This window comes from Osmerus mordax, chromosome 3, assembly GCF_038355195.1.
Source record: "Osmerus mordax isolate fOsmMor3 chromosome 3, fOsmMor3.pri, whole genome shotgun sequence".
NCBI classification, from domain to species: Eukaryota; Metazoa; Chordata; class Actinopteri; order Osmeriformes; family Osmeridae; genus Osmerus; species Osmerus mordax.
In genome coordinates, this window is record NC_090052.1 from 22,806,335 (window position 1) to 22,829,928 (window position 23,594).

General features: G+C 50.2%; 2 protein-coding genes across 4 annotated transcripts in view; both read left to right on the top strand.

Annotated features, from left to right (window-relative positions):
• LOC136940838 (coiled-coil domain-containing protein 134-like) overlaps nucleotides 1-4,369 on the top strand; it is an 8,129-nt gene extending 3,760 nt beyond the window's left edge. For all 3 annotated transcript variants that reach the window (XM_067233161.1, XM_067233160.1, XM_067233159.1), the window contains exons 4-7: nucleotides 469-553; nucleotides 1,125-1,306; nucleotides 2,907-2,978; nucleotides 3,143-4,369. In XM_067233161.1, the coding sequence (XP_067089262.1) occupies nucleotides 469-553; nucleotides 1,125-1,306; nucleotides 2,907-2,978; nucleotides 3,143-3,268 (465 nt within the window). In that variant the 3' untranslated portion in view covers nucleotides 3,269-4,369. The remainder of the gene's footprint in view (nucleotides 1-468; nucleotides 554-1,124; nucleotides 1,307-2,906; nucleotides 2,979-3,142) is intronic.
• Nucleotides 4,370-8,112: 3,743 nt separating this feature from the next.
• On the top strand, nucleotides 8,113-23,583 carry srebf2 (sterol regulatory element binding transcription factor 2). The gene is made up of 19 exons (XM_067232779.1): nucleotides 8,113-8,431; nucleotides 13,306-13,848; nucleotides 13,998-14,149; nucleotides 14,308-14,460; nucleotides 14,634-14,906; nucleotides 15,048-15,153; nucleotides 15,449-15,606; nucleotides 15,759-15,963; nucleotides 16,447-16,622; nucleotides 16,831-17,080; nucleotides 17,290-17,459; nucleotides 17,580-17,751; nucleotides 17,944-18,130; nucleotides 18,314-18,423; nucleotides 18,622-18,754; nucleotides 18,902-19,067; nucleotides 19,768-19,944; nucleotides 20,976-21,090; nucleotides 21,320-23,583. The coding sequence occupies exons 1-19, from the start codon at nucleotides 8,341-8,343 to the stop codon at nucleotides 21,538-21,540; spliced, it is 3,558 nt and encodes a 1,185-aa protein (XP_067088880.1). The 5' UTR covers nucleotides 8,113-8,340; the 3' UTR covers nucleotides 21,541-23,583.
• Nucleotides 23,584-23,594: the final 11 nt, after the last annotated feature.

Sequence of the window (23,594 nt, forward strand, 5' to 3'; positions counted from 1 at the left end):
GCTACTAAGTCTGCTACTACTATTAAAACACACTGCTTTTTGCACTGCATTACAACATGGTATCTTGTACATTTGTATTTTTTGTAATATTTGTATTTTTGTATTTTTATATTGTAATTTACGGCAACTTATATTTTATTTTATTGTATATTTAATTATATTCTAATCCCACTTAGTACTGCTAGTTTATGTACCCTTAGTATAGTTAGTCCACATATTTACATTTTAGGTATATGTTTATTGTATGCACCTTCCTGCCAAAGCAAATTCCTTGTCTGTGCAAACTTTCATGGCGAATAAATCCCATTCTGATTCTGATGCTGGAGGCTGTTGTCCTCCAGGGCTGTTAGCGCCTCATGGATGACCTCATGGATGACCTCATGGATGACCTGTAGTACAGTATCAACACATCCTCAGCGGTCAGCATTTGTTGTGTGTGTGTGTGCATGCGCATGTGTGTGTCTGTAGGTGCTGGAGGATTCCAGAGCGATCCTAATTGCGGCCAACATGCAGCCTGATGACCCATTCCCCATGGACGACAAGATCAAAGAAGGTCAGGCTGCCTCCTCTCCTAACCTCTCTTCACTTTCCTCACCTCCTCCTTCCTTTCCTCTCCACGCCTGTCCTCTCCTTTCCTCCCCCTCCCCTCCTTCTTTCACTCGATACTAATGCAGTTTGTCTTCTGCCTGCTCCTGCGCCTGGCTCACATCCCCCTCTCCCTCCTTGATCGTTGTCTCTCTCTCTATTAAGTCCTTTCCTCCAGTGTGTCGTATCTGACACAGCCATCCTCTCTGTAGTTTCCTAGACCATATTCATTTCAACTTATTCCATCCACCCCCCTCCCTCCCCCCACGACCATTCTCTCTCTCTCTGTCTCTCTCCCTCTCTCTCTCTCTCCCCATCTCTAGTTCTCATTTTAGCCTGGCAGCTTCTAAGGTTCAGGATTTTGTGTCTATTCATGTGTATGACATGTTTTGCAGATTCCTTCTCACTGCTGCAAATCATTAACCCCCTTCTCCTTCTCTCCCTTCCCCACCTCTCTCTTTCTCTCCCATCCTCTCTCCCTCTCTATCTCCCCTTGGCCACCTATCTTTATCTCTCCCTCCCCCCCCGGCTCTCTCTAGCCTACTCCCATGTGGTGGAGAACACGGCGTTCTTCGGAGACGTGGCGTTGCGGTTCCCCCGCATCGTCCACCATTACTACGACCGCAACTCTGAGTGGGGGGGGCTGCTGCGCTGGGGGCTGCGCTTCTGCAACCTCACCGGGGTCTTCACTGGGGGGGCACACCAGCATGTGCTCACACTGGTGAGAAGGGGGGGGGGTGTTTGCACAGGAATACAGTCTATTCAGTGTACTCAAAACTTTGTTGCATACTACTAACCTTAATATGTGAGGGTAACACAGGTGAAGGTATTTCAGGAATATTAATATATCAAGCATTGCACAGTCAGTCGGTTAACAAGTTTAAGAAAACTTTATTGCTTGCGGCCAGCCCAGAAGGAGACAAAAACATCACACGCCATTGTGCTACAAAGTTTGTCTGGTTCACAAGTCTTCAGGTAAGACCATTTATTGGTGAGAAGTCTCCTCCCCTGCATATCAGCTGTCAATATGATCGATCCCAGAGACAGTGTGCGTGTGCGTGGAAACTTAGAGTTCTCCGACCCTAGGCTTGACCATATGATTCACTCAACACAGATAAGGTTTATTGCACCTCTAGGTGCAACCTAGGTCAGTTTGTTTACGTAAGCCTAGTGTCATCTATAGGTCATGTGGGGAGAGGGCTCTCTACTGACAAAGGAATGCTAGCACCAGTATTTTCAGAATATAACCTTACATTCTAAATTTCTCCGACAAGGTAGCACAGGTGAGGGTAGCACAGGTGAGGGTACATTTACATTTATGCATTTAGCAGACTCTTTTATCCAAAGCGACTTCCAAGAGAGAGCTTTATAAAAGAGCCTAGGTCACTGATCATAACAACGACCAAACATTGCGAGCAGCCAAAACATGAAGCATACATTGTGGAAAACCAAATAAGTGCCAAAGGGAAGAACCATAAGAGCATGCAGTTAAACAAGTTAAAATTAAACAACATGAAACTCGAAAAGTGCAAGAGTGTACCTGTAGAAAAACAATCAACAGTAAAATATTTCACAGCGAGTACAAGAATTTAAAACCGTTACAACTAACCAACAAGAGCAACAAGTCTCTCAATACGAGTCCTTGTGATCCTGGAGGAAACTAACATCAGGTCCAGCCAAGCATTCCTAAGTGCCGTTGTACTCCCGGAACAAGTAGAACAAGTAACACAGGTGAGGGTAGCACAGGTGAGGGTAGCACAGGTGAGGGTAGCACAGGTGAGGGTAGCACAGGTGAGCGTAGCACAGGTGAGGGTAGCACAGGTGAGGGTAGCACAGGTGAGGGTAACACAGGTGAGGGTAACACAGGTGAGGGTAACACAGGTGAGGGTAACAGGTGAGGGTAGCACAGGTGAGCGTAGCACAGGTGAGGGTAGCACAGGTGAGCGTAGCACAGGTGAGCGTAGCACAGGTGAGGGTAGCACAGGTGAGGGTAGCACAGGTGAGCGTAGCACAGGTGAGCGTAGCACAGGTGAGCGTAGCACAGGTGAGGGTAGCACAGGTGAGCGTAGCACAGGTGAGCGTAGCACAGGTGAGCGTAGCACAGGTGAGGGTAGCACAGGTGAGGGTAACAGGTGAGGGTAGCACAGGACATGCGGTACCTTTTTCTACTCCTGCTCATGTATATCTTCTACCCCTCTCTTTCATCCCCCTTCCTCTCTCTCTCTTTCCTCCCCCTTCCTCTCTCTCTCTTTCCTCCCCCTTCCTCTCTCTCTCTTTCCTCCCCCTTCCTCTCTCTCTCTTTCCTCCCTCCTCTGTCTCAGATGTCGCAGGAGCTGGGAATAGCAGAGAAATCTCCTGACTTCACCAACCCCTACCGCACGGAGAGAGACGATGTGAGTTCTGCTCTGAGTAGCTCTCAGCCTCACCAAGCACCTCTCTGGCTGTTCCAGTTCCTGCCCTACCTCCCCTGACAGCTCACACAGACACAAGTACCTACACGGGAACACTCTCTCTAACTCTAACACACACTCCAACTCCCTCTGTCTGCCTGTCCCAGGTGCTTCACACTGCTGAGGCCTTTCAGAAGATCCTCAGGGAGGAGGAGAAGAGGAGGAGGAAGGAGGAGAAGAGGAAAGAGATCAGAAAAGGGCCACGCATCTCTCGCTCCCGCACTGAGCTATGAGACTGTACCCCAGCATCCTGGGAGCATGGGAGGAGAAGAGAGGAGGAGGACTGGAGAGGAAGGGAGGAGGAGTGGAGATGAAGGGAGGAGGAGGAGTGGAGAGGAAGGGGGGAGAGAGAACGTTTGAAGGAATAGCCTTGAGGCAGAAGGGGGAGAGTTAACTAATGAGCTCTGTCCAGGTATAAAATAGCAGGACACAGGAACGAATATAGTCCAGGAGCCTTCTGTAGAAGGGGATTTGAAAAGGGAAAAACATTTTGATAACTTGATTACAAATAAATGTACTTTGGAATATAATTCATTTGAATATGATGAATTTACAAGAACAACTTCAAATAGAGATTGCTATGTGTTATGTTTAAACTTTACAATACACTGTATTATCATATACTACAAACAAGCACTGACGTAATTCAATTTAGCCTCAATTTGTATAGAAGAATGTATTTGGTTTACCCATAAAGCCAAGCTTAAAATACAATGCTTGGAAGCAGGTAGTTTTGCTGAATTAATTCATATTTTTGTCCCCTTTCTGTTAGTTGTTAGTTGTAATTATGATATTTCGCTGTGATTGATGGTCCGGTTGTGCGATCTGTGCCTGGCAGTGTGCGCGAGCTCCCGGCCTTCTCTGAGGTAGACTTCAAAACACCTTGTGTGTCCGAAAAGGTGGTTTACCTGGCAGCTGGGTGTGGATGACAGTGTGTTTGTGTTCGTTCTTTAAGTCTGTATTAAAGAATTAAACATGTTTTACCAAAGCTGAGAAGGGAGAGTGACTGTATCACGAGCTACTGTAAGTATAGTCTAACTGCCTGTCAACATCTATCTTCATTAGAACATTTAAGTGTTGTCGAATTATCCTGGCTTAATTCAGGCATCAAATAGGCCTACTGTAGATGATCCCCTCATGTTAATTAATTGGTTTTAAGATTTCCTTGTCATTCATGGTGCAGCAAATCCGTATTTCAAAGGTAACGATATATTGCATTTAAAGAAATGGTGGCGATATTTGAGACCGTTTTGTAAATGCGACTGTTATTTGTATATTTAAAGAAATTATAATTGCTGAGATGTTATCACATGATAATAAACACGCCTATTGTCGTTTTATTACATTTGATTAAATATTATGTCATTATTCATAATTATACTGCACTTCACAGAGAGAGACCAAAGGGGGGCGCCTTGTTAGACAACGTCCTCTTTATTCGAATCTAATTTACTTTTGACTTGAAGCAGACAGTTGCTGAACAGACTAAAGAAAGCCTGAATGTAGCTGGCGTAATAGCTTTTAGAAGACAAGGATGTCTCTTTCCAAAGAATCAGGTATGCAAATCCTCATGATCAAATTTAACATAGTGTAGGTGTTTCGGACTTCAGAAAGCAGACTGGAAATTAATCTGAACAAGTCAGCTAAAAATAGCTAGCAATTTAGCTGTCAACAACACAAGCTACGATCCGCGACTACACTATCCTAACAACAATCTAAATTATATCCTTAAATCGCTGTGATCATTGATCTTTCCTGATCTTTTTCTAATGTTTGATCTTTGATGTTACGAGCTAGATTGGAACAAGCTAATCGAAGCTAACGATAGTGCTACTGTAGCTAGCTGACTAGTAAACAATTACGAACAAAAGTGTTGTGCGCAGCAAATTGCAGGGAACGTTCCAAGGCTTTCATAATAATGATTGTGTTGCACAGCCGTGGGATTTCAAAAGCAGAAGGGTGAGTAGGGCTGACTGCTAACTTTAGCAACCCAAAACTACTGTTACCGTAACTTTGTATGTGTTGTGTTAAGAGTAAGATACGCCACACTAGCTAACCGTATAATGGAGCTTTGTTAGTTCGGCTTTATGTTGTCAGATGTCAATCCTGCACACATTGTGGTCTTTCCCCCAGGAGGGAGAGGAGGAGGGGGGGGAGGCTCAGACCAGGATGTCCAGGCCGAGGAAGAGGATGACACAACAACCAGAGGGACAGAAGAACTCAGGCTCGTTCTGATCGGTAAAACCGGGTCTGGGAAAAGCGCCTCCGGTAACACCATCCTGGGCCACAAACACTTCCTGTCTGAGCTGAGTGCCCGCTCCATCACACAGGTGTGCGAGCAGGGCAGTGCTGATCTGGAGGAGGAGGAGGGACCCCCGGGGGGAGAAGCGGGGAGGAGGAGGAGGGTGGTGGTGGTAGACATGCCTGGATTCGGAGACACGCGTCTGCAGGAGGAGGAGACTCACGCTGAGATAGCCAAATGTGTGACCCTCTCCGCCCCTGGCCCACACGCCTTCCTCCTGGTCATCCCGTTGGGCCGCTACACCCAGGATGAGGCGCGGGCCGTCCACAAGATGGCGCAGATATTCGGGGAGGGTGCGGTGCGTGACCACACCCTTGTCCTGTTCACCCATGGGGATGATCTGGAGGGGAGGGGGATAGAGGGGTACCTGAGGAAAGAGCCCCAGGAGGAGCTGAGGGGTCTGGTAGACAGGTGTGGGGGGAGGTACCACGTCCTGAACAACAGAGACCCTGGAGATGTCCAGCAGGTCAGGGAGCTGCTGAGGAAGGTGGAGAGCATGGTGGAGGAGAACGAAGGAGGCTTCTACACCAACACCATGTTCCTGGAGGCAGAGGCGGCCATTAGAGAAGAGCAGGAGAGGATGGTGTTGGCGATGGAGAGAGGCCAGGAGGAGGGAGAGGAGGAGGCCAAAGTTTCTAAAAGAAGGAAGTGTGATCTCGATTGGGACGGGCTGAGAGGAGGGGTGAGGATGAGAGGCCTGGAGAGGGGAGGGTCTGGGGGAGAGGGGAGGGAGGAGCGGAGGCTGGAGAGGTGGACGGAGGAAAGGAGAGGGAGTGCCCTCAGCCTCCTGAGTGACAGGGCAGAGAGGGGGTGGAGACAGTTTGAAGGCAGGCGTGGCGGGGTCGTGAGTCACAGCAGGAGGCCGTCCTTCCGTTCAGCCCTGTCTCGCTTCCGGAGGGAGGCGGCCCTCTCCGGGAAGGTTCTGGAAAGGGTGAAGATCCTGGTGGCGGCCGGGGCCACGGGCATGGCGGTGGGGGCGGTGTTCGGGGCAGCAGCCCCGCTTGCGGCGGCTGCAGGGGCAGCGGCTATGGGGAACACGGTGGGCTTCGCCGCAGGACAGCTGGCAGGTATGTCAGTGGCAGGGGGCGCTGGGATGGGGAAGGCCGTGGGGGCCATAGTGGCGGCAGCGGCCGGGAAGACAGCCGTGGCGCTGGGGGCGGCCACCGGGGGGCTGCTGGGGGGGTCCGTGGGCGCCCTGGCTGGGGCGGAGGCTGCCGGGCCAGGGGAGGCAGCCCTGGATGCCCTGGGGCAGGTGAGCCTGATGGGGGCGGCGGCAGTGGGGGTGGCAGCCGGGGTGGGGTGTGCCGTGGGGGCTGGGGCTGCCCTGGGGGCGGCCCTAGAGGGGGCCACTGTGGGCGTCACTGCCCTGAACGGGGCTGGTACAGCTGCTGTGGGGGCGGTCGGTGTAGCTAACTCTACTGTAGCACAGGGGGTGGGACAGGTAGCTGCTCTGGCAGGGCAGCATGCTGTCACCACCGGGGGCAGTGTTGCTGCTGGAGCCATCCAGTGTGCAGGGGCTGGGGCGGCAGGGGCCACTGTGGGGGAGGCGGTGGTGGCCGGGGGGGTCATGTCGGACGCCGTGGGCACCATGGGGGCCACGGCACGCATCCTGACGGCGGTGGCAGAGATCGGGAAGGCTGCAGCAGGCATGGCTCTGGCGGGAGGTCTGGTGGTCAAGGTGGTGAGGGAGAAGGTCAGGTCCACCATGGACAACAACCACTCAGAGAGGAGGTCCTACGAGATCTACTGGAACAAATGAGGGACAATCAGAACGGCAAGAGCTGGAAGAAGAGCTGGAAGATCCTTCACAGGACGGCTCCATCTCCACACAACCTTCAAAGTTTGGATTCTGGTTGAAACTGGTTTATGTCTTAGCATCTTATCACAATCATACTTTATTATAGCGCTTGGCTATCTACTTCTTACACTATCGCACACATAACTGACAGTGTTAAGTATATCTGTTTTGGGGTTATTAATGATCCATAGACAAGGATTTACCTAGAAAGTTAAGTATTTATGCAGTAAAAGCACAATTCACGGTTTTTGAAATGAAGTTAACTAATGGGCACTTACAATATTTGTATTTTTTGGTGTGCACTAACAGTATTTGTAGAATTGATTTTCAGAGCTATTTTAATATTGATGCATTTAATTAAATTATATTGAGAAAAACGACTGTTAGTAACATAGGAGACTAATAGTTATTTAGCAGGAATTGCAGTTATTGTGCACTTGTCATGTTCACAGTTATGAACTGAGACTCAATTGTAATGGTTGTTATGACTTGTTGTTATTTTATCAATAACTGATAAGCTTTGTATCCAACTGACAGGAAATAGATCGCTGGGACGGAGGTGCCTTTTTTAAATGTTTCCCAAAATTGTTTTTAATGGAACCAAAAGATAAAAAAATAAAATACGTTTTAGAGAAATCTGAAATGGTTTGTTTTTTCTTATATAAAAGTGCGTTAACTAGTCCACTCACAGGTACAAGTAATTGTTCCGATTGATGTACATATTACCACTATTACGTAATGTATAGTGGGCTAATAATAAATTAATTGTATGTATTATACACACTACATTCCCCAAGCGGCGGATATACATAGATACTGTGTTGAAACGTAGGCTATAATGGGCGGAGTCTAGCCAGCTGGCCCTATAGGCGCTGTGGTACTATCAGGCCACGGCAAAGGTGGCTATTTGATTGGTTAGTGCTGCCTGGTCTCATGCTTATACAGTCTGTGTTTGTGAATGACGTAAAGGAGGGGAAAACAAGAAGATGGCGTCTTCAACATTGTAAATGTATTCATTTGTACAGAAGTCCGCCTCTCGGAGGCGCTCGTGAATTGTATCAATTTATCTGATAATACATTTATATTCTAACAGATAAGATAAAGCCTCGGTTGACGTTTGTGACGGCCAAACAGCTCTCCCGTCATTGGTTCTCTTCGACAACCCGGCTCCGGTATAGACCGGGGAGGCGAGCCTCACTCACAGGATGGACAGCGGGCAGAACATCCCGTCTCTGGAAAACATGGACCCTACGCTGTCAGAACTGGGCAATGAATTTACTTTGGGGGATATCGATGGTAAGAAAATCGTTTGTGTTATTGTTGTGTTTCTGCAGTTACGTACTGTTTCCGCTCAGTCCGGAGCGCTGCCTATTATCGCGGACCTCACGACTCACATAGATGAGCATCATGTGTCAAATCCAGGGTTTAACCTAGATGCGCAGTAGTCCAATTATCAAATGATATTTATATATATTTTAAAAATCCTGTTGTTTGTGGAACGAAAAATACGGAAATAAAAATGCTATTCAGATTAACGTGCTTGTAGTGCAGTGACACCTGTCATCAGTTTAGCAAATTCCAAAATATTCTGCGTTAAACTGGTGAAATCAAAAGTTTGGGAAAGTTTCTCATAAATGATGCATATTTTCCGTCTAACCTTCCATAAGTGTTCGTTGCATAGCTGAATAGTTGTTTTCGCGTGGGTGGTTGTCAAACTTTCCAGAAGAGCGTGACTTAACAGAATAGAACATAAGAATAGAAGTGAATGACGAGACCATTGTTAAAAGGCATGGTTGTGGAACCTAAGAGTGAGAATTCATTTTCAATTAATAAAAAAACAAAAATCTGCAGACTCTCATTCTTCAAATTCAAATTTTAATAATAAACAGTAGACTACCTGGAAATATATTATTCATCAACCAGCCCAAAAAATATAAATAATAGATGCACTTTTTCAGACATGAAAAACACAGTCTTTATAATGGAGCACTGTGAAAACACCCTTGCTGTCAACTGTGACTGGTGACAAAGGCCCCCTTGGCCCCCCTTGGTCCCCCCTCTGCCTGTCGGCCCCCCTCTCGCTCCAGTGTCCAGGCCCCCCTCTCGCTCCAGTGTCCAGGCCCCCCTCTCGCTCCAGTGTCCAGGCCCCCCTCTCGCTCCAGTGTCCAGGCCCCCCTCTCGCTCCAGTGTCCAGGCCCCCCTCTCGCTCCAGTGTCCAGGCCCAGCTGAGTGTGCACTGTCCCCAGAGCTCAGCAGCTAGATCACATCCTGTTCAGGTCTTACATCCTGTTCAGGTCTTATCAAAACAAGGTTGATCCCTTTAGTCCCTCTGTGAAACGACGGGACTGCAGGCTGCAGGCGTCACCGGATTTCAATTAGAGCGGAATTTCACTGAACGCCAAGTTACCAGATACAGACAGAGAGAGGCATGGATGGAGTGATGACTGGAGGGAGGGAGGGGATATATAAAATGTCATGTTAAGTATCAGCACATTATTAGATTGTTATCAGACATGTGAGATAAGTTCAGATTTGTCACCGGTCATTCTAACCCTTAACCCATTCTACATCAAAAGGATCTCCCTGCTCATGAGGCTGTGAGTAGTGGGGGTCGTGAGGCTGTGTGGGGGTCGTGAGGCTGTGTGGGGGTGGGGGTCGTGAGGCTGTGAGTAGTGGGGGTCGTGAGGCTGTGTGGGGGTCGTGAGGCTGTGTGGGGGTGGGGGTCGTGAGGCTGTGAGTAGTGGGGGTCGTGAGGCTGTGTGGGGGTCGTGAGGCTGTGTGGGGGTCGTCAGGCTGTGTGGGGGTGGGGGTCGTGAGGCTGTGTGGGGGTCGTGAGGCTGTGTGGGGGTGGGGGTCGTGAGGCTGTGTGGGGGTCGTGAGGCTGTGTGGGGGTGGGGGTCGTGAGGCTGTGAGTAGTGGGGGTCGTGAGGCTGTGTGGGGGTCGTGAGGCTGTGTGGGGGTCGTCAGGCTGTGTGGGGGTGGGGGTCGTGAGGCTGTGTGGGGGTCGTGAGGCTGTGTGGGGGTGGGGGTCGTGAGGCTGTGTGGGGGTCGTGAGGCTGTGTGGGGGTCGTCAGGCTGTGTGGGGGTGGGGGTCGTGAGGCTGTGTGGGGGTGGGGGTCGTGAGGCTGTGTGGGGGTCGTGAGGCTGTGTGGGGGTCGTGAGGCTGTGTGGGGGTCGTGAGGCTGTGTGGGGGTCGTGAGGCTGTGTGGGGGTCATGAGGCTGTGTGGGGGTTGTGAGGCTGTGTGGGGGTGGGGGTCGTCAGGCTGTGTGGGGGTGGGGGTCGTGAGGCTGTTCTACCGGGGCCTCTACCGGGGCCTCTACCGGGGCCTCTACCGGGGCCTCTACCGGGGCCTCTATCGGGGCCTCTATCGGGGCCTATGTCGGGGCCTCTATCGGGGCCTCTACCGGGGCGTCAGGGCAGAGAGCCGCTGGTCCCGTTCCTCTGGAACCTGTCTGTCTGGTCCCGTAGCGCCGGCAGTCTAGAAGGTTCTCCTTCATGTTCTCCTGCCACTCCTCTCATTACATAACGTGTCTCTCTGCTGAGCTCCAAGGAGAGCCTCCCCCTCTGACGGCTTTATCTCTTTGTATCTCGCTTGTCCTCGGGTCAGGGGGGAGGGGGGGCAGGAGAGGAAGGGGGTCAGGGGAGGGGGGGCAGGGGAGGAAGGGGGTCAGGGGAGGGGGGGCAGGAGAGGAGGGGGGCAGGGTGGGCAGGGGGGAGGGTTTTGTTCTGTCCCTCTGCTGAAAACCGTGTGTGTGTGTGTGTGTGTGTGTGTGTGTGTGTGTGTGTGTGTGTGTGTGTGTGTGTGTGTGTGTGTGTGTGTGTGTGTGTGTGTGTGTGTGTGTGTGTGTGTGTGTGTGTGTGTGTGTGTGTGTGTGTGTGTGTGTGTGTGTGTGCATGAAAATCTGTCTCTGTGTGTCCAAATTTTTGAGAGCGAGTGAGAGAGAGAGTGCAGTCTGGGGATGAGTGTGTGTGTGTGTGTGTGTGTGTGTGTGGCCCCATAGATGGAAATTCAGTTGGGTTTAATTAGCAGGCGTTTACCAAGACATGTTTGGAAAGGAAGTTTGGCTCAGGTGATTCTGTGTGGACCCAACCATGCAGTCTCTTCAATACCTCACCAGTGTGTCTGAAAACCAAGAAGGGCTTGCCTTGACTACCCTAGTCTCTCCAATCATAGTCTCTCCAATCTGTGAATACAGTATAGGGAGGTCAAGGCCACTTGGAGAACAGTGGTGTTTCAACCCAGATTGCTTGCTGAAAGTCTGACATCCACTACATGGAGTCAAGTCACTCCAAAGTCCATGGGGATGTTTCTCTTGATGTGGACTCTTCAGGGACACAACTTTACATGATAATATCATGTTCGGTGTTGTGTAACCATTGAAACAAAACAATGCCCGTTTGTTACTCTGTAGGAATGCAGTGGCTTAACTAGGTACAATACAAGGAAGAACAGTTAGGAAACCATAATGGCAATAGGTCACGGACATGTTCCAAACAAAGTGTCCTGATGGGTTGTGGATCTCTCCAGTGGTCTGAGCCAGACTGGCTTCACATCTGCTGCCAGCTGCCATTCTAGAGAAGTGATCATCAGAATCAGCTGTATGTTATACAAACACGGAATTTACTGTGGCAGGGAGGTGCAAACACTAAACATATACGAATCTTAAATTAAGTAAAGGTACAGAAGTTTAACTATTCCTAAGAACTAAACAATCTAAGAATAAAATAATTTAAATATAAAATAAAATATATATAAAAATAAGAATAAGGATAAGAATGAGCAGCATGAGTGGACAACATAGTGCAATCAGATACTGGGTTAAATAAGTGAATGAATGTCAATGGGAGTCCTTGGCCTTGTTGAAGAGGCCAATAGCAGGTGGAAAGAAACTGTTCTTATGGCGTGAGGTTTTGGTCCTGATGGACCGCAGCCTTCTGCCGGAGGGGAGTAGCTGGAACAGGGAGTGGCCAGGGTGGGAGGGGTCGGCCACAATCTTCCTCGTGTGTACATTACTAAAGACACCAGCCAGGACTTTATCTCACTTCCTCTTTCACCTAGTTGCTATTGTCACCCAGGTTATCTGTGTTAGATGACCTTAGTCTGTCTGCAGTCATCAGCTGCTAGGTAACCTTGGCCTTTGTCAAGGCTAGCTATACAATCGCTCCACCATACACAGTAATGGCTCATTTCCTATCTGTCCTCCCTGACTCTGGGCCAGAACAGTAGCCGTGTTGCAAGGCCTGGGCCAGGAACCTTGAGTTAGTCACCAGTAGCTTGTCCTTGGCAACAATCTGGCTCAGAGTCTGAGATCTCTTCAGTCAAGGACATGTTAGCGTGACCAGATCATGTTAGTGTGACCAGATCATGTTAGTGTGACCAGATCATGTTAGCGTGACCAGATCATGTTAGTGTGACCAGATCATGTTAGTGTGACCAGATCATGTTAGCGTGACCAGATCATGTTAGTGTGACCAGATCATGTTAGCGTGACCAGATCATGTTAGCGTGACCAGATCATGTTAGCGTGACCAGATCATGTTAGTGTGACCAGATCATGTTAGCGTGACCAGATCATGTTAGCGTGACCAGATCATGTTAGTGTGACCAGATCATGCTTCCAGTCATTTGAGTCAGCAGTGACTTAGTCATGAACAAGTAGTAAGTACCGGATCACTCCTGAGTCAGTAGGGTGTGTGTGTGTGTGCGTGCGTGCGTGCGTGCGTGCGCGACTTAACTGCAGTACCTGAGCCTCAGGTGCCTCAGGCGTCTGGGGAAGGTATGTGATACAGTATCCTAGTGATCGATCTCTCATGTTCAGAGTGTGTGAGGAAGCATTAAGCATTAACCACGCTCCTCAGGGATGGTTCACCCGTGCAGTGACACAGTGACGGCTTAAGGAACTAGGACACTTTTATGTCTTTATTGGACTTGATGAAGCATTGTGGTTTTTCTCTGATAAGAAACGCCAAACAGATTCAGGGAAACATAGTAGCATTATGTCGTTTTATGCTTCCCTTTTTTTCACTTTGCTTTCCATTATATAATATCCATTTATAACTTTATTCATTTATTATTATTATTCAAATTTCAATTATTATGTGTGAAAAGCTTATTTAGACTCAAAACCATCCCTTTTTGGTGCTCTCTCTCCCTCTCTCTTCCTACAGAGATGGTCCAGTTCATCAGTAACCAGGTGGGGGATTTTCCGGACCTCTTCGATGACCAGATGCCCTCCGCAGGGTCCCTCCAGTCGGGGCCAGCATCCACCAACCCAGCCCCCCCCCAGACCCCCAGCACCCCCACTACCTCCCCCGTCTACCAGCCCAGCAAGGGCACCCTCATGCCCTCAGGGATGCTGACCCCCCAGTCCATGCCCCTCACCCCGCCCCAGACCCCCATCCAGACCATCTCGGCTGGGCAGCACCATGTGACCCGTACCCCTCCCCTGCTCCAGCCCCGGCCCCAGGTTCAGCCCCAGCACATCCAGCCCCATCCCCAGCAGCAAGCCCAGCCCGCCATCCAGGTCCACACCCAGGGCCTCCCCCTGCAGACCCAGACCTTCCCAGTCCACACCCTGGTCCAGACCCACAACCAGACCATGCCCATCCAGACCCAGGCCCAGACCGTCATGATCACCTCCAACGGGGGCCAGTCCCGCTTCATCCAGAACCCGGTCATCTGCCACCAGAGCCCCACCACGGGCTTCCAAGGTCAGGGGGGAGGGAGGGGGGGCGGAGGGACTAACGCTGTTGTTCAAGGAAAGGGGTCTCATTAAAACATTTAATATAATCCATTCGAATCAGTTATATGATTGGCTTGTTACTGATTTATTATCTTTTTTTTTTTCATCTGCCCGTAGTCCTCCAACCACAGATGCAGAGCATTATGACGTCACAGCAGGTCCAGCCAATGACCATCCAGCACCAGCGTGTCCTGACACAGAACGGCCAGACCATCCAGACCATCCAGACGCCCACCACAGTTCACACCATGCAGCCGCAGATGCAGCAGGTGAGGGACCTGGACACCCCAAGGCCTCACAACGGCTCGCAACACTGACAACACACGTGGATATTTAGCATTTTCTACTTTCTTAACAAAAAATATTGTTTTGAGGGGAGGAATAATTTGAAATTAACTGCACCATTGTGCTCCCTCCCCTCCCTCAGCTCCTGGTTCACCAGCCTCAGATTCTGAAGACTGACTCTCTGGTTCTGACCACTCTGAAGTCAGATGGGACCCAGGTTCTGTCCACCATGCAGAACCCCAACGGGATCACCACCCTGACCACGCCCATCCAGACCACCGCTCTGCAGGTTCCTGTGAGTCTTCCTCTCTGATCACAGTGTCTTCAGGAGACATATCCTGACCTGCCTTTTCCTTCTTCTCCACCTCCTGTCTTCCTCTCTCCTCCTCTATTAACTTCCTGTCATCATGCCTTCCTCTTCACTAACTTGACCTTCCTGTCTTCCTCTCTCCTCCTCCCCTCTCTCAGACTCTGATGAGCAGCAACATCCTGACCACCGTGCCCGTCATGATGGGCGCCGACAAATTACCAATCAAACAGCTGCAGTCGGGTAACGCCCAGTGTGGAGGCGGGATCAGACAAATAATGGACCAGAGCCAGATGATGGGGGTGGGGCCAGGGGGCGTGGTGAAGGAGGGGGAGAAGAGGACCACTCACAACATCATTGAGAAACGGTACAGGTCGTCCATCAACGACAAGATCCTGGAGCTGAGAGACCTGGTGATGGGCAATGATGCCAAGGTTAGTCTGACCAGGGCCCAGGCTAACATGCTAACATTATGACTTCATGGTTAGTCTGCTAAGTTATATGCTAACATTATGACTCTGTTGTGAAGCTCAAGTCTAAGGTTTCTGAATCCCAGCTCTAAATCCTGTTTGCAGATGCACAAGTCAGGCGTGCTGAAGAAAGCCATCGACTACATCAAGTACCTACAGCAGGTCAACCACAAGCTGAGGCAGGAGAACCTGACCCTGAAGATGAAGAACAGTATGTGTGTGTGTGTGTGTGTGTGTGTGTGTGTGTGTGTGTGGGGGGGGGGGGGGGGGGTATGGGTCTAAGGGTAGACATTATGGATTCAGGGGTGGGGGGATTGGGACTATAGGGAGAGAGTACAAAGTCTCCAAACACAATGTTGACCTGTCTTGCTCTTTCTCTCTCCTTTCATCTTTCTTCCCCTCCATCCATACCTTCATCTACTCCTCTGCTTTCTTTACCCCCTCCATCTTTATCTCCCTCCCTCTCAACACCTCCCCCCTTCCCTCTCAACCCCTCCCTCTCCCAGAGTCCGTGGTGTGTCTGTCGGAGGATGTGGAGATGAAGGCGGAGGTGGTGATGTTGTCTCCTCCTGCCTCAGAGTCAGAGTCTGGCTCCAGCTCTCCTCAGTTCTCTCCCTACTGCATCGACTCAGAACCTTCCAGCCCTCTGCTGGACCACGAGCTGGTGAGCTGGACACTGCATGGGAAGAAACACACACACCTTGTTCTCACACTGCAACCCGCCTCCCCCATTTACATCATTCTTCTCTCTCTCTCTCTCTCTCTCTCTCTCTCTCTCTCTGTCTCTCTCTCTCTCTCTCTCTCTCTCTCTCTCAGGTTAAGTGTGAGCCTGACTCGCCCCCCTCAGTGGGAGTGATGGATCGGTCTCGTCTCCTGCTGTGTGCCCTGACCTTCCTCTGCCTGTCCCTGAACCCCCTGCCCTCCCTCCTGGGGCCCGAGCCCCCGGGCAGCCCCGGCCTGACCCCTGGGCACGGGCCCTCCAGGACCCTGGTCTGGTTCCCCAGCCAGACACAGAACTTTGGTGAGAACATCTCCTTTAGGTGGAGGAGTAGTGTTCTAACATCCAGGACTAGTGTTCTAACATCCAGGACTAGTGTTCTAACATCCAGGACTAGTGTTCTAACATCCAGGACTAGTGTTCTGATCCAGGACTAGTGTTCTAACATCCAGGACTAGTGTTCTGATCCAGGACTAGTGTTCTAACATCCAGGACTAGTGTTCTAACATCCAGGACTAGTGTTCTGATCCAGGACTAGTGTTCTAACATCCAGGACTAGTGTTCTAACATCCAGGACTAGTGTTCTGATCCAGGACTAGTGTTCTAACATCCAGGACTAGTGTTCTAACATCCAGGACTAGTGTTCTGATCCAGGACTAGTGTTCTAACATCAAGGACTAGTGTTCTGATCCAGGAAGTGTTCGTGCGACGATTTGGTGATGTCATTGAAATGTGTAGCTCATTTGCATACTGACCCCTCCCCCCCGGTCTGGCTCCTCCCCCCAGCGTCGTGGCTGTGGTGTCTGTTGCCGTGGGTGAGTGTGTGGGTGCTGAGTGGCGTGGGCGCGGTGTGGGGGTGTGTGAGGGTTCTGCGTCAGTGGGAACCAGTCACCCTCCTTCACTCCCCCAAGTCAGTGTCCTTCTGGAGGCATCGCAGGCAGGCCGACCTGCACCTCAGCAGGGTGAGCTCACGGCCCCGACTATCCTTCATTCTCCTTGTCTGAGTGTTTTATCATATTTATTTTTCATCTTTTTAGTTGTTGACTAGTTTCTGAATGTTTTATTTAAATTGTGTCAAGTCTTTTTCTTAGCAAACTAGTTTAGAGAGATATATCAGTAGAGTGAATCTCTCCCTCCCTCCCCCTCCCTCCCTCTCTCCCCCGTCTCCAGGGTGACTATGCGGCAGCAGAGACCAGTCTGGAGACCTGCCTGTCAGTCCTGACAAGAGCTCTGCCCTCCACCAATCTGGACCTGCTCTTCTCTCTCTCCTGGAACCTGATTCGCTACTGCCTGCATCGTCCCACCCCACTGGGCTGGCTGGTGCACCAGGTTGGAGGGAAGCATGAGGGGGAGGAGTCAAAGACCAGTTCACGGGATGCAGCGCTGGTCTACCATAAGCTGAGCCAGCTGCAGCTCACAGGTGATTGGACAGTCAGCCTTGGTCAAGATGAGTGGTGTTACTGAAGTCATGTCAGTCATTACTGTAGCCTCTGTACATAGTTGAAACCTGACCTGAAGGTTAAGTTATATTGTCTTACACCCTCTGTCTGTCCCTCTCTCTCCCTCTCTCCCTCTCCCCCTCCCTCTCTCTCTCTCTACCCCTCCCTCCCTCCCTCTCCCCCCCCGTAGGGAAGCTTCCCCAGCGTGGGGCTCTGTGGTCTCTCTCTCTGTCTCTCAGCGCTCTCACCCTCAGCGAAAGCGCCCAGGGAAAGATGGCAGCCGCTCACCTCGCCCAGATCTACGTCACCGCGGCAACCGCCCTTCGCACCGTGCTGGGCCACCACCTTTCCTTCCTGCCCGTGAGTGTCTGCTCCATCACCTGTCCTCCTCCACCCTCCCTCCTCCACCCTCTCTCCTCCATCTCCTTCTGAATCTTCATCCTCACTGTCCTCCTCGTGCTTCCTGTTTCCGTCTCCCAGGGTTACCTGCTGAGCTGTGCCGAGAGCGTGGCCAGCCAGTCAGAGTCCAAGCCCGTTCCTGACTGCCTGCGCTGGCTCTTCACCCCATTGGGTAGGCAGTTCTTCCTGAGCTGTGATTGGTCGGTGAGGTCAGACAGTGGAGAGGGGGTGTACACCTCCCAGAGAGACCCAGGTATGGACCCCAAAATCCCTGAAGGAGCAAAAAAAAAACCTTTGAACCAATAACCACATTTTGGAGGGGGGGTTATTATTCTTGTAATTTTGATTATTTTAATTCACGTTCTCTCTGTCTCTCTGTCTCTCTGTCTCTCTGTCTCTCTCTGTCTCTCTCACTCTCTCTCTCTCTCTCTCTCTCTCTCTCCAGCTGACCCTATTGCCCAGCTGCACCGTTGTTTCTGTGAGAAGCTTCTGGAGAGAGCGGTGCACTCTCTGCTGCAGCCCCAGGCAGACAGCGAGGCAGCGAGACACAGCGAGGCAGCGAGACACAGCGAGGCAGCGAGACACAGCGAGGCAGCGAGACACAGCGAGGCAGGGAGACACAAGGAATCAGGGTACAGGACACACTTCCAGCTCCCTGCCTCGCTAGCACAGTGTCAACACATGCTCCCTTTACACTCTCTGTCTCTCTCTCTCTCTCTGTCTCTGTCTCTGTCTCTGTCTCTGTCTCTCTCTCTCTCTCTCTCTGTCTCTCTGTCTCTCTGTCTCTGTCTCTCTGTCTCTGTCTCATCATGCAGGGAGTTCTCCAGTGCTCTGGACTTCCTGCACCTGTTGAACAGCAGCACTGAGGAGTCTCTGTCTCCCTCCCCTCCCTTCCCGGCCCTGCCCAGTCACACCACCATGCCAGGTATGACACACACACCACACCCTCAGACACACCCCCCTGTGTGTGTGTGTGTGTGTGTCTGAGAGAGTGGTGTGTGTCTGAGAGAGTGAGACACACACACACCACACCCTCCACCCCCGTGTGTCTGACACACACACACACACACACACACACACACACACAGTATTCTCAGAATGTTCTTTTTTCTCTTCCTCACAGTTGCAGACCCAGTGAGTCGCTGGTGGGCGCTGGTCCTGAAAGCTGCTGTTCATTGGCTGCAGGGTGATGATGTCACTGTGAAGTCACTGCTGGCTGAAACTGAGCGCATGCCTAGGGCTCTGCACACACTGAAGTAAGTACAGAGAGAGAGAGAGAGAGAGAGAGATCTTTACAGTGTGTGACAGTGGGGGTTTGAGGCTGTTTGTGCTTCAGTCGGTAACAAATTCAAGTTTAAGGTCTGTGTGTGTGTGTGTGTGTGTGCGCCTCCGCTGTGTTGCAGCCACCCCCTGCCCAAAGCTGTCCTGCTGCTGTGCAAGGCTGTGCAGATGAGCCTGTCCCCCCTGAAGGGGGAGGGGCCTGTGGGCTGCCTGTCTCACTGTGACAGAGCCAGCAGCTACCTGAGAGCCAGCATCTCCCTGCCCCCCTCTGTCAGCTGGCTCAACAAGGTACACACACACACAGTCACACACACACACACAGCCATACACACACAGCCACACACAGCCACACAAAGCCACACACAGCCACACACAGCCATACACACACACACAGCCATACACACACACACAGCCATACACACACACACAGCCACACACACACACACAGCCATACACACACACACAGCCATACACACACACACAGCCATACACACACACACACACACACAGCCATACACACACACACACACACAAACATACAGCCATACACACACACGAGCACCTGACAGCAGAGAGTGTGGGGTTGTAGGGGGTGGCTGAGGTGCATTGTAGTTGCATTGCATGATCCTGCTTCCCGGTGCGATGTGTCTGCAGTGCAGCTCAGAGGCCCCCCCAGTCTGCACAGCACACCCAGCACACTCACACACACACACACACACACACACACACACACACACACACTCACACACACACACACACACTCACACACACACACACACACACACACACCCAGCACACACACCACACCACCCCCTACAGGCCAACACACTGCACTGCCCGTATGGTACATGCAGGAACATTTCATATGGATTCAATTTGTATTTTGGACGTTTTGTCAAAAAACATTTGATTCATGTTCAGATATTTGTGAGTGTTTGTTATGTACATAGTGTGTTGTGTCTGACCAGGGTGTTCTTCCTGTACCTAGGGGGTGGAGCTTCTGGTGTGTGACCTCCTCCTGACCCTGAGGACCAGCCTATGGCAGAGAGGAGGCAGCAGCAACGGAGAGCCAGGCCCCGCCCAAGGAGCCCAGCTGGCCGGCTTCCAGAGAGACCTGAGCGCCTTGAGGAGGCTGGGCCAGAGCTACAGACAAGCACAGCACAAGGTGCAGGGCTGGGCTGCAATAGTGGGGGTTATTTGGTAGTAATGTACAGTCCAGGGGTCTCATTTATAAAGCTTGCGTACCCACAAAACGGGGCTGAAAATGTGCGTACGCCACTTTCCACGCAAAGGTTGTGATTTGTAAAAAACAAACTTGATGGGAGAATGTGCGGTCCTTCACGCAGACTCTGACCCTCCCGTAGGCCTACGCATTTTGGAAACAGTTGGAATTTTAAATCAAAATTCAGCGCTGTATGTCTCACCATCAGATTGTCCACTACGGGATGTAGGAGGGGGAGATGCCCGAGCCCGACTGCATGGAATACAGGATAACATCACATATCCTACCTTTAGATAACTGCAGAACACATTGTATAACTAAATATATTTCTTTAATATTGTGCATATATATCATCATATGTCAAAAACTGGAAATACAGTTGTTAAGCTCCCGCGCAATTGCTACACTCTACGTCCTCGTTATCAGTCCAGACTTTAATAGACTACTGTTCATAACAAAACGCTTTTGTTTTCAAATTGTCGACTCGCAGTATCACTGGCACAGTTGACGCCACTCGCACTGTTTTTTTTTCATTAGTGATCCACCGGCCACCAAATAATGTGGTTTTCGGGCCTCCGCCAATAAGCTAACAGTGTCTGAGAAGTTGTCATGCATGATTCACCGTATAAAACAATCACATGCCAGGGTCATTAATATACTGGATTAGCATTCATGAGGTGCTTTGCATTGACCATTTATGGTTAAAAATGGGCGTGTTCAGGGCGTGGTAAAATGCAGATTCATGTACGCACACTTGTAGGTAATCTGTGATTTATAAAGGGAACATTGCTTACAGGTGTGCATAGGATTCTTACTAAAAGTGTACGTAAGACTAAAATGGCGTACATTTTAGTCTTTTGGGCGTACGTACACTTTTAGTAAGAATCCTACGCACAGTTTTATAAATGAGACCCCAGGTGTGTTGTACTGGGGTCCAGTCCAGGTGTGTTGTGCTAACAAGTGTTCCTGTGCAGGTGTTCCTCCATGAGACCACTGTGAGGCTGATGGCTGGAGCCAGTCCCACCCGCACTCACCAGCTGCTGGAACACAGCCTGCGGCGCCGACCTAACAGCCCTGGAGACAGCTTGGGTGAGACACACACACAACATACACACACACACACACACACATACACACACACACACACAACATACATACACACACACACACAGAACATACACACGCAGTACACACACACACAACATACACACACACACAGTACACACACAAACCACACACAGGCCTTGAGTTTATCCCAAAACAGATCAATTTTCTGTCAACCCTTCCTCCTCCTCCCTCCTCCTCCTCCTCCCTCCAGCTGATGGGGACTGTGTCCTGGGAGAGAGGGAGCGGGCCCATGCCATCCTGCTGGCGTGTCGCCACCTGCCCCTCCCCCTCCTGACCCCGCCCGGGCACCGGGCCCGTCTGCTGGCGGAGGCCAAGCGCACCCTGGAGCGTGTGGGGGATCGGCGCTCCCTGCAGGACTGTCAGCACATCCTGCTGAGACTCAGCGGAGGCACCACCATCGCTGCCTCCTGATGACACGCACACACACAAGTACACACACACAAGTGCACACACACACAAGTGCACACCACGTACCTGTCAGATTTGCATCTCAAAGAACTCGAACAGAGAAGTAAGTGGTCTGTGATGCATCATGGATCATTGACCATTCAAAATGCTTTAGGTGTACCATTAATGTTTAACATGCGCATGCACACACACACACACACACACAAAAGGGACCTACACACTCACTGCCAATCTACACCCTGATTTCTGCTACAGATGTTTTGTTTGTTGGTATGTACAGTCCTACACTCTTCTCTAGACCCCAAATCCGAGGGCCAGCCAGTGAAAGACACCCAGGAAATAATGACCGACTCCTACATCCACAGTCCTTTTATTAACTTAATCTGGTAGCTAAAGGTTATACTGAATGGTAGCCTGTTTTAGGAGTCTGTTTTGATGGAGCCACTCCATTTTTTTAATGATGAAACCATGCATGGTCGGTCTCCATGAAGGGCCTGGAGCCTGCGTGACGTATAGGATGCTGTTCGTGTCGTGGGCAGGCAGACGTTAGCAGAGCTAAGTCATCAAAGTCTCTTTTGAATCCCAACTGATACAACCAGTATACAGCTGGCTCAACGTCACCAGATGGCTGGCAGGGGGACTGACTCGAGGCAGGGGGACTGACTCGAGGCAGGGGGACTGACTCGAGGGGCTGGCAGTGTGTGACGTGGCCAGGCCTGGAGGAACACAGGTAGCTGGCTCCTCTCAGCACAGAGTATGGGGAGTATCCATATCTATCTACCTCGTTGACTGTGCCTCGCCAGTGCACTGTAGATCAGAACGGTAACGAATTCAGTCCGATTTGTTTATGATGTCTAAACAGGTGTCCCAGAGTAGCTTTTGAGTGAAGATTATTCTACTCAGTGCAATACTAACAGACCTAGCTGACTAGTTAGAGAATAGGAACATGTAGGAACCAGTAGTAGAGAGAGTTTGGAGAGAGGACCCTCACTTGAAAAAAACAGACAATACAGGAAGGAGATCATTCTGTAACACGACACACATAAACAGTCATGTAATTGTATATAAGTTGTACATAGGTGTGGACATCAGTCTTAAGATGAGGGCAGGAAGTCCTTAGCTATGCTCGAGATAAAGAAAGATGGATGGTGGAGAGGGAGGACGGAACTAATTCCAAAAGAAGCGCTGTAGCCTAACATGGAGGTAACTCATCCACGGGGCAGAGAAGGTGGACGGAGGTGTTGAGGGCTGACTGCCGTGTCTAGAAGGGACCGGTCACAGATAGACTCAAACTAAAGATGGTTTCCCACACAAATAAAACCTGATCAGGGAGTTAGAGGGACTTTAGGGTTTGGAATCACAGTTTAAAGATTCGTGAACATTTAAAATATATGATGTCCGGGAATTCTGTCTCCCTTAGTTCGTAGTCTCTATCATCCATCGGAGCAGGAGGGTAAGCTCAAGCATAATGGCCTTGATGTAGTTCAAAGTTATTTTATTACAATGTATTTTCGATGCTTAAACAGCTGTCATGGTTGAATCTCTGAGTCCAATTGCTTTTAAATGTTTCGTCTTTTGGCGCCTAGCAGGCCACGTCATCCCTGTCGTTTTCACTGTGTTATGATTTTATAATTTAATGGATTTGATATTATACAAGCAAGCGCAGTTTTCGGAAAGCAATTTGTCATTTTATACTGTCATCGCAACCCAGGGATGTAAACGTGAGAGAACAATACTTTGTTTTTTTAAATTAGAATACAAGACAAAAGTAGCAATACGCATCGCAGCAATTTGCATAGCCCCAATTCCTGACCTGTCACAACCATAACTTTTATTTCTCCGTTCTTTCACACTTTAGAGGACCGCTTGTCATGGGTATATCTGTACTCTGCTTAACCAATAATAAACTGTAATGGTTGCTAAATGGAATGGTTGCTGTTAAAATGTTACAAACTGGCTTTTAGTGTTCTCTCATGTCTGTGCTGTTTCTAAATGTCTCTGTTTATTTTAATTGTGTTTTTAATAAAACAGCAGATGCACAGCGAACATTTGTCTCT

Bases quoted from the DNA above. Each gene is read 5' to 3' on its own strand.
- srebf2 (XM_067232779.1), top strand. From the start codon at position 8,341: ATGGACAGCGGGCAGAACATCCCGTCTCTGGAAAACATGGACCCTACG. The intron at 13,849-13,997 runs GTCAGGGGGGAG...ATCTGCCCGTAG, and splicing joins CCCCACCACGGGCTTCCAAG to TCCTCCAACCACAGATGCAG. The intron at 18,424-18,621 runs GTATGACACACA...TCTTCCTCACAG, and splicing joins CAGTCACACCACCATGCCAG to TTGCAGACCCAGTGAGTCGC.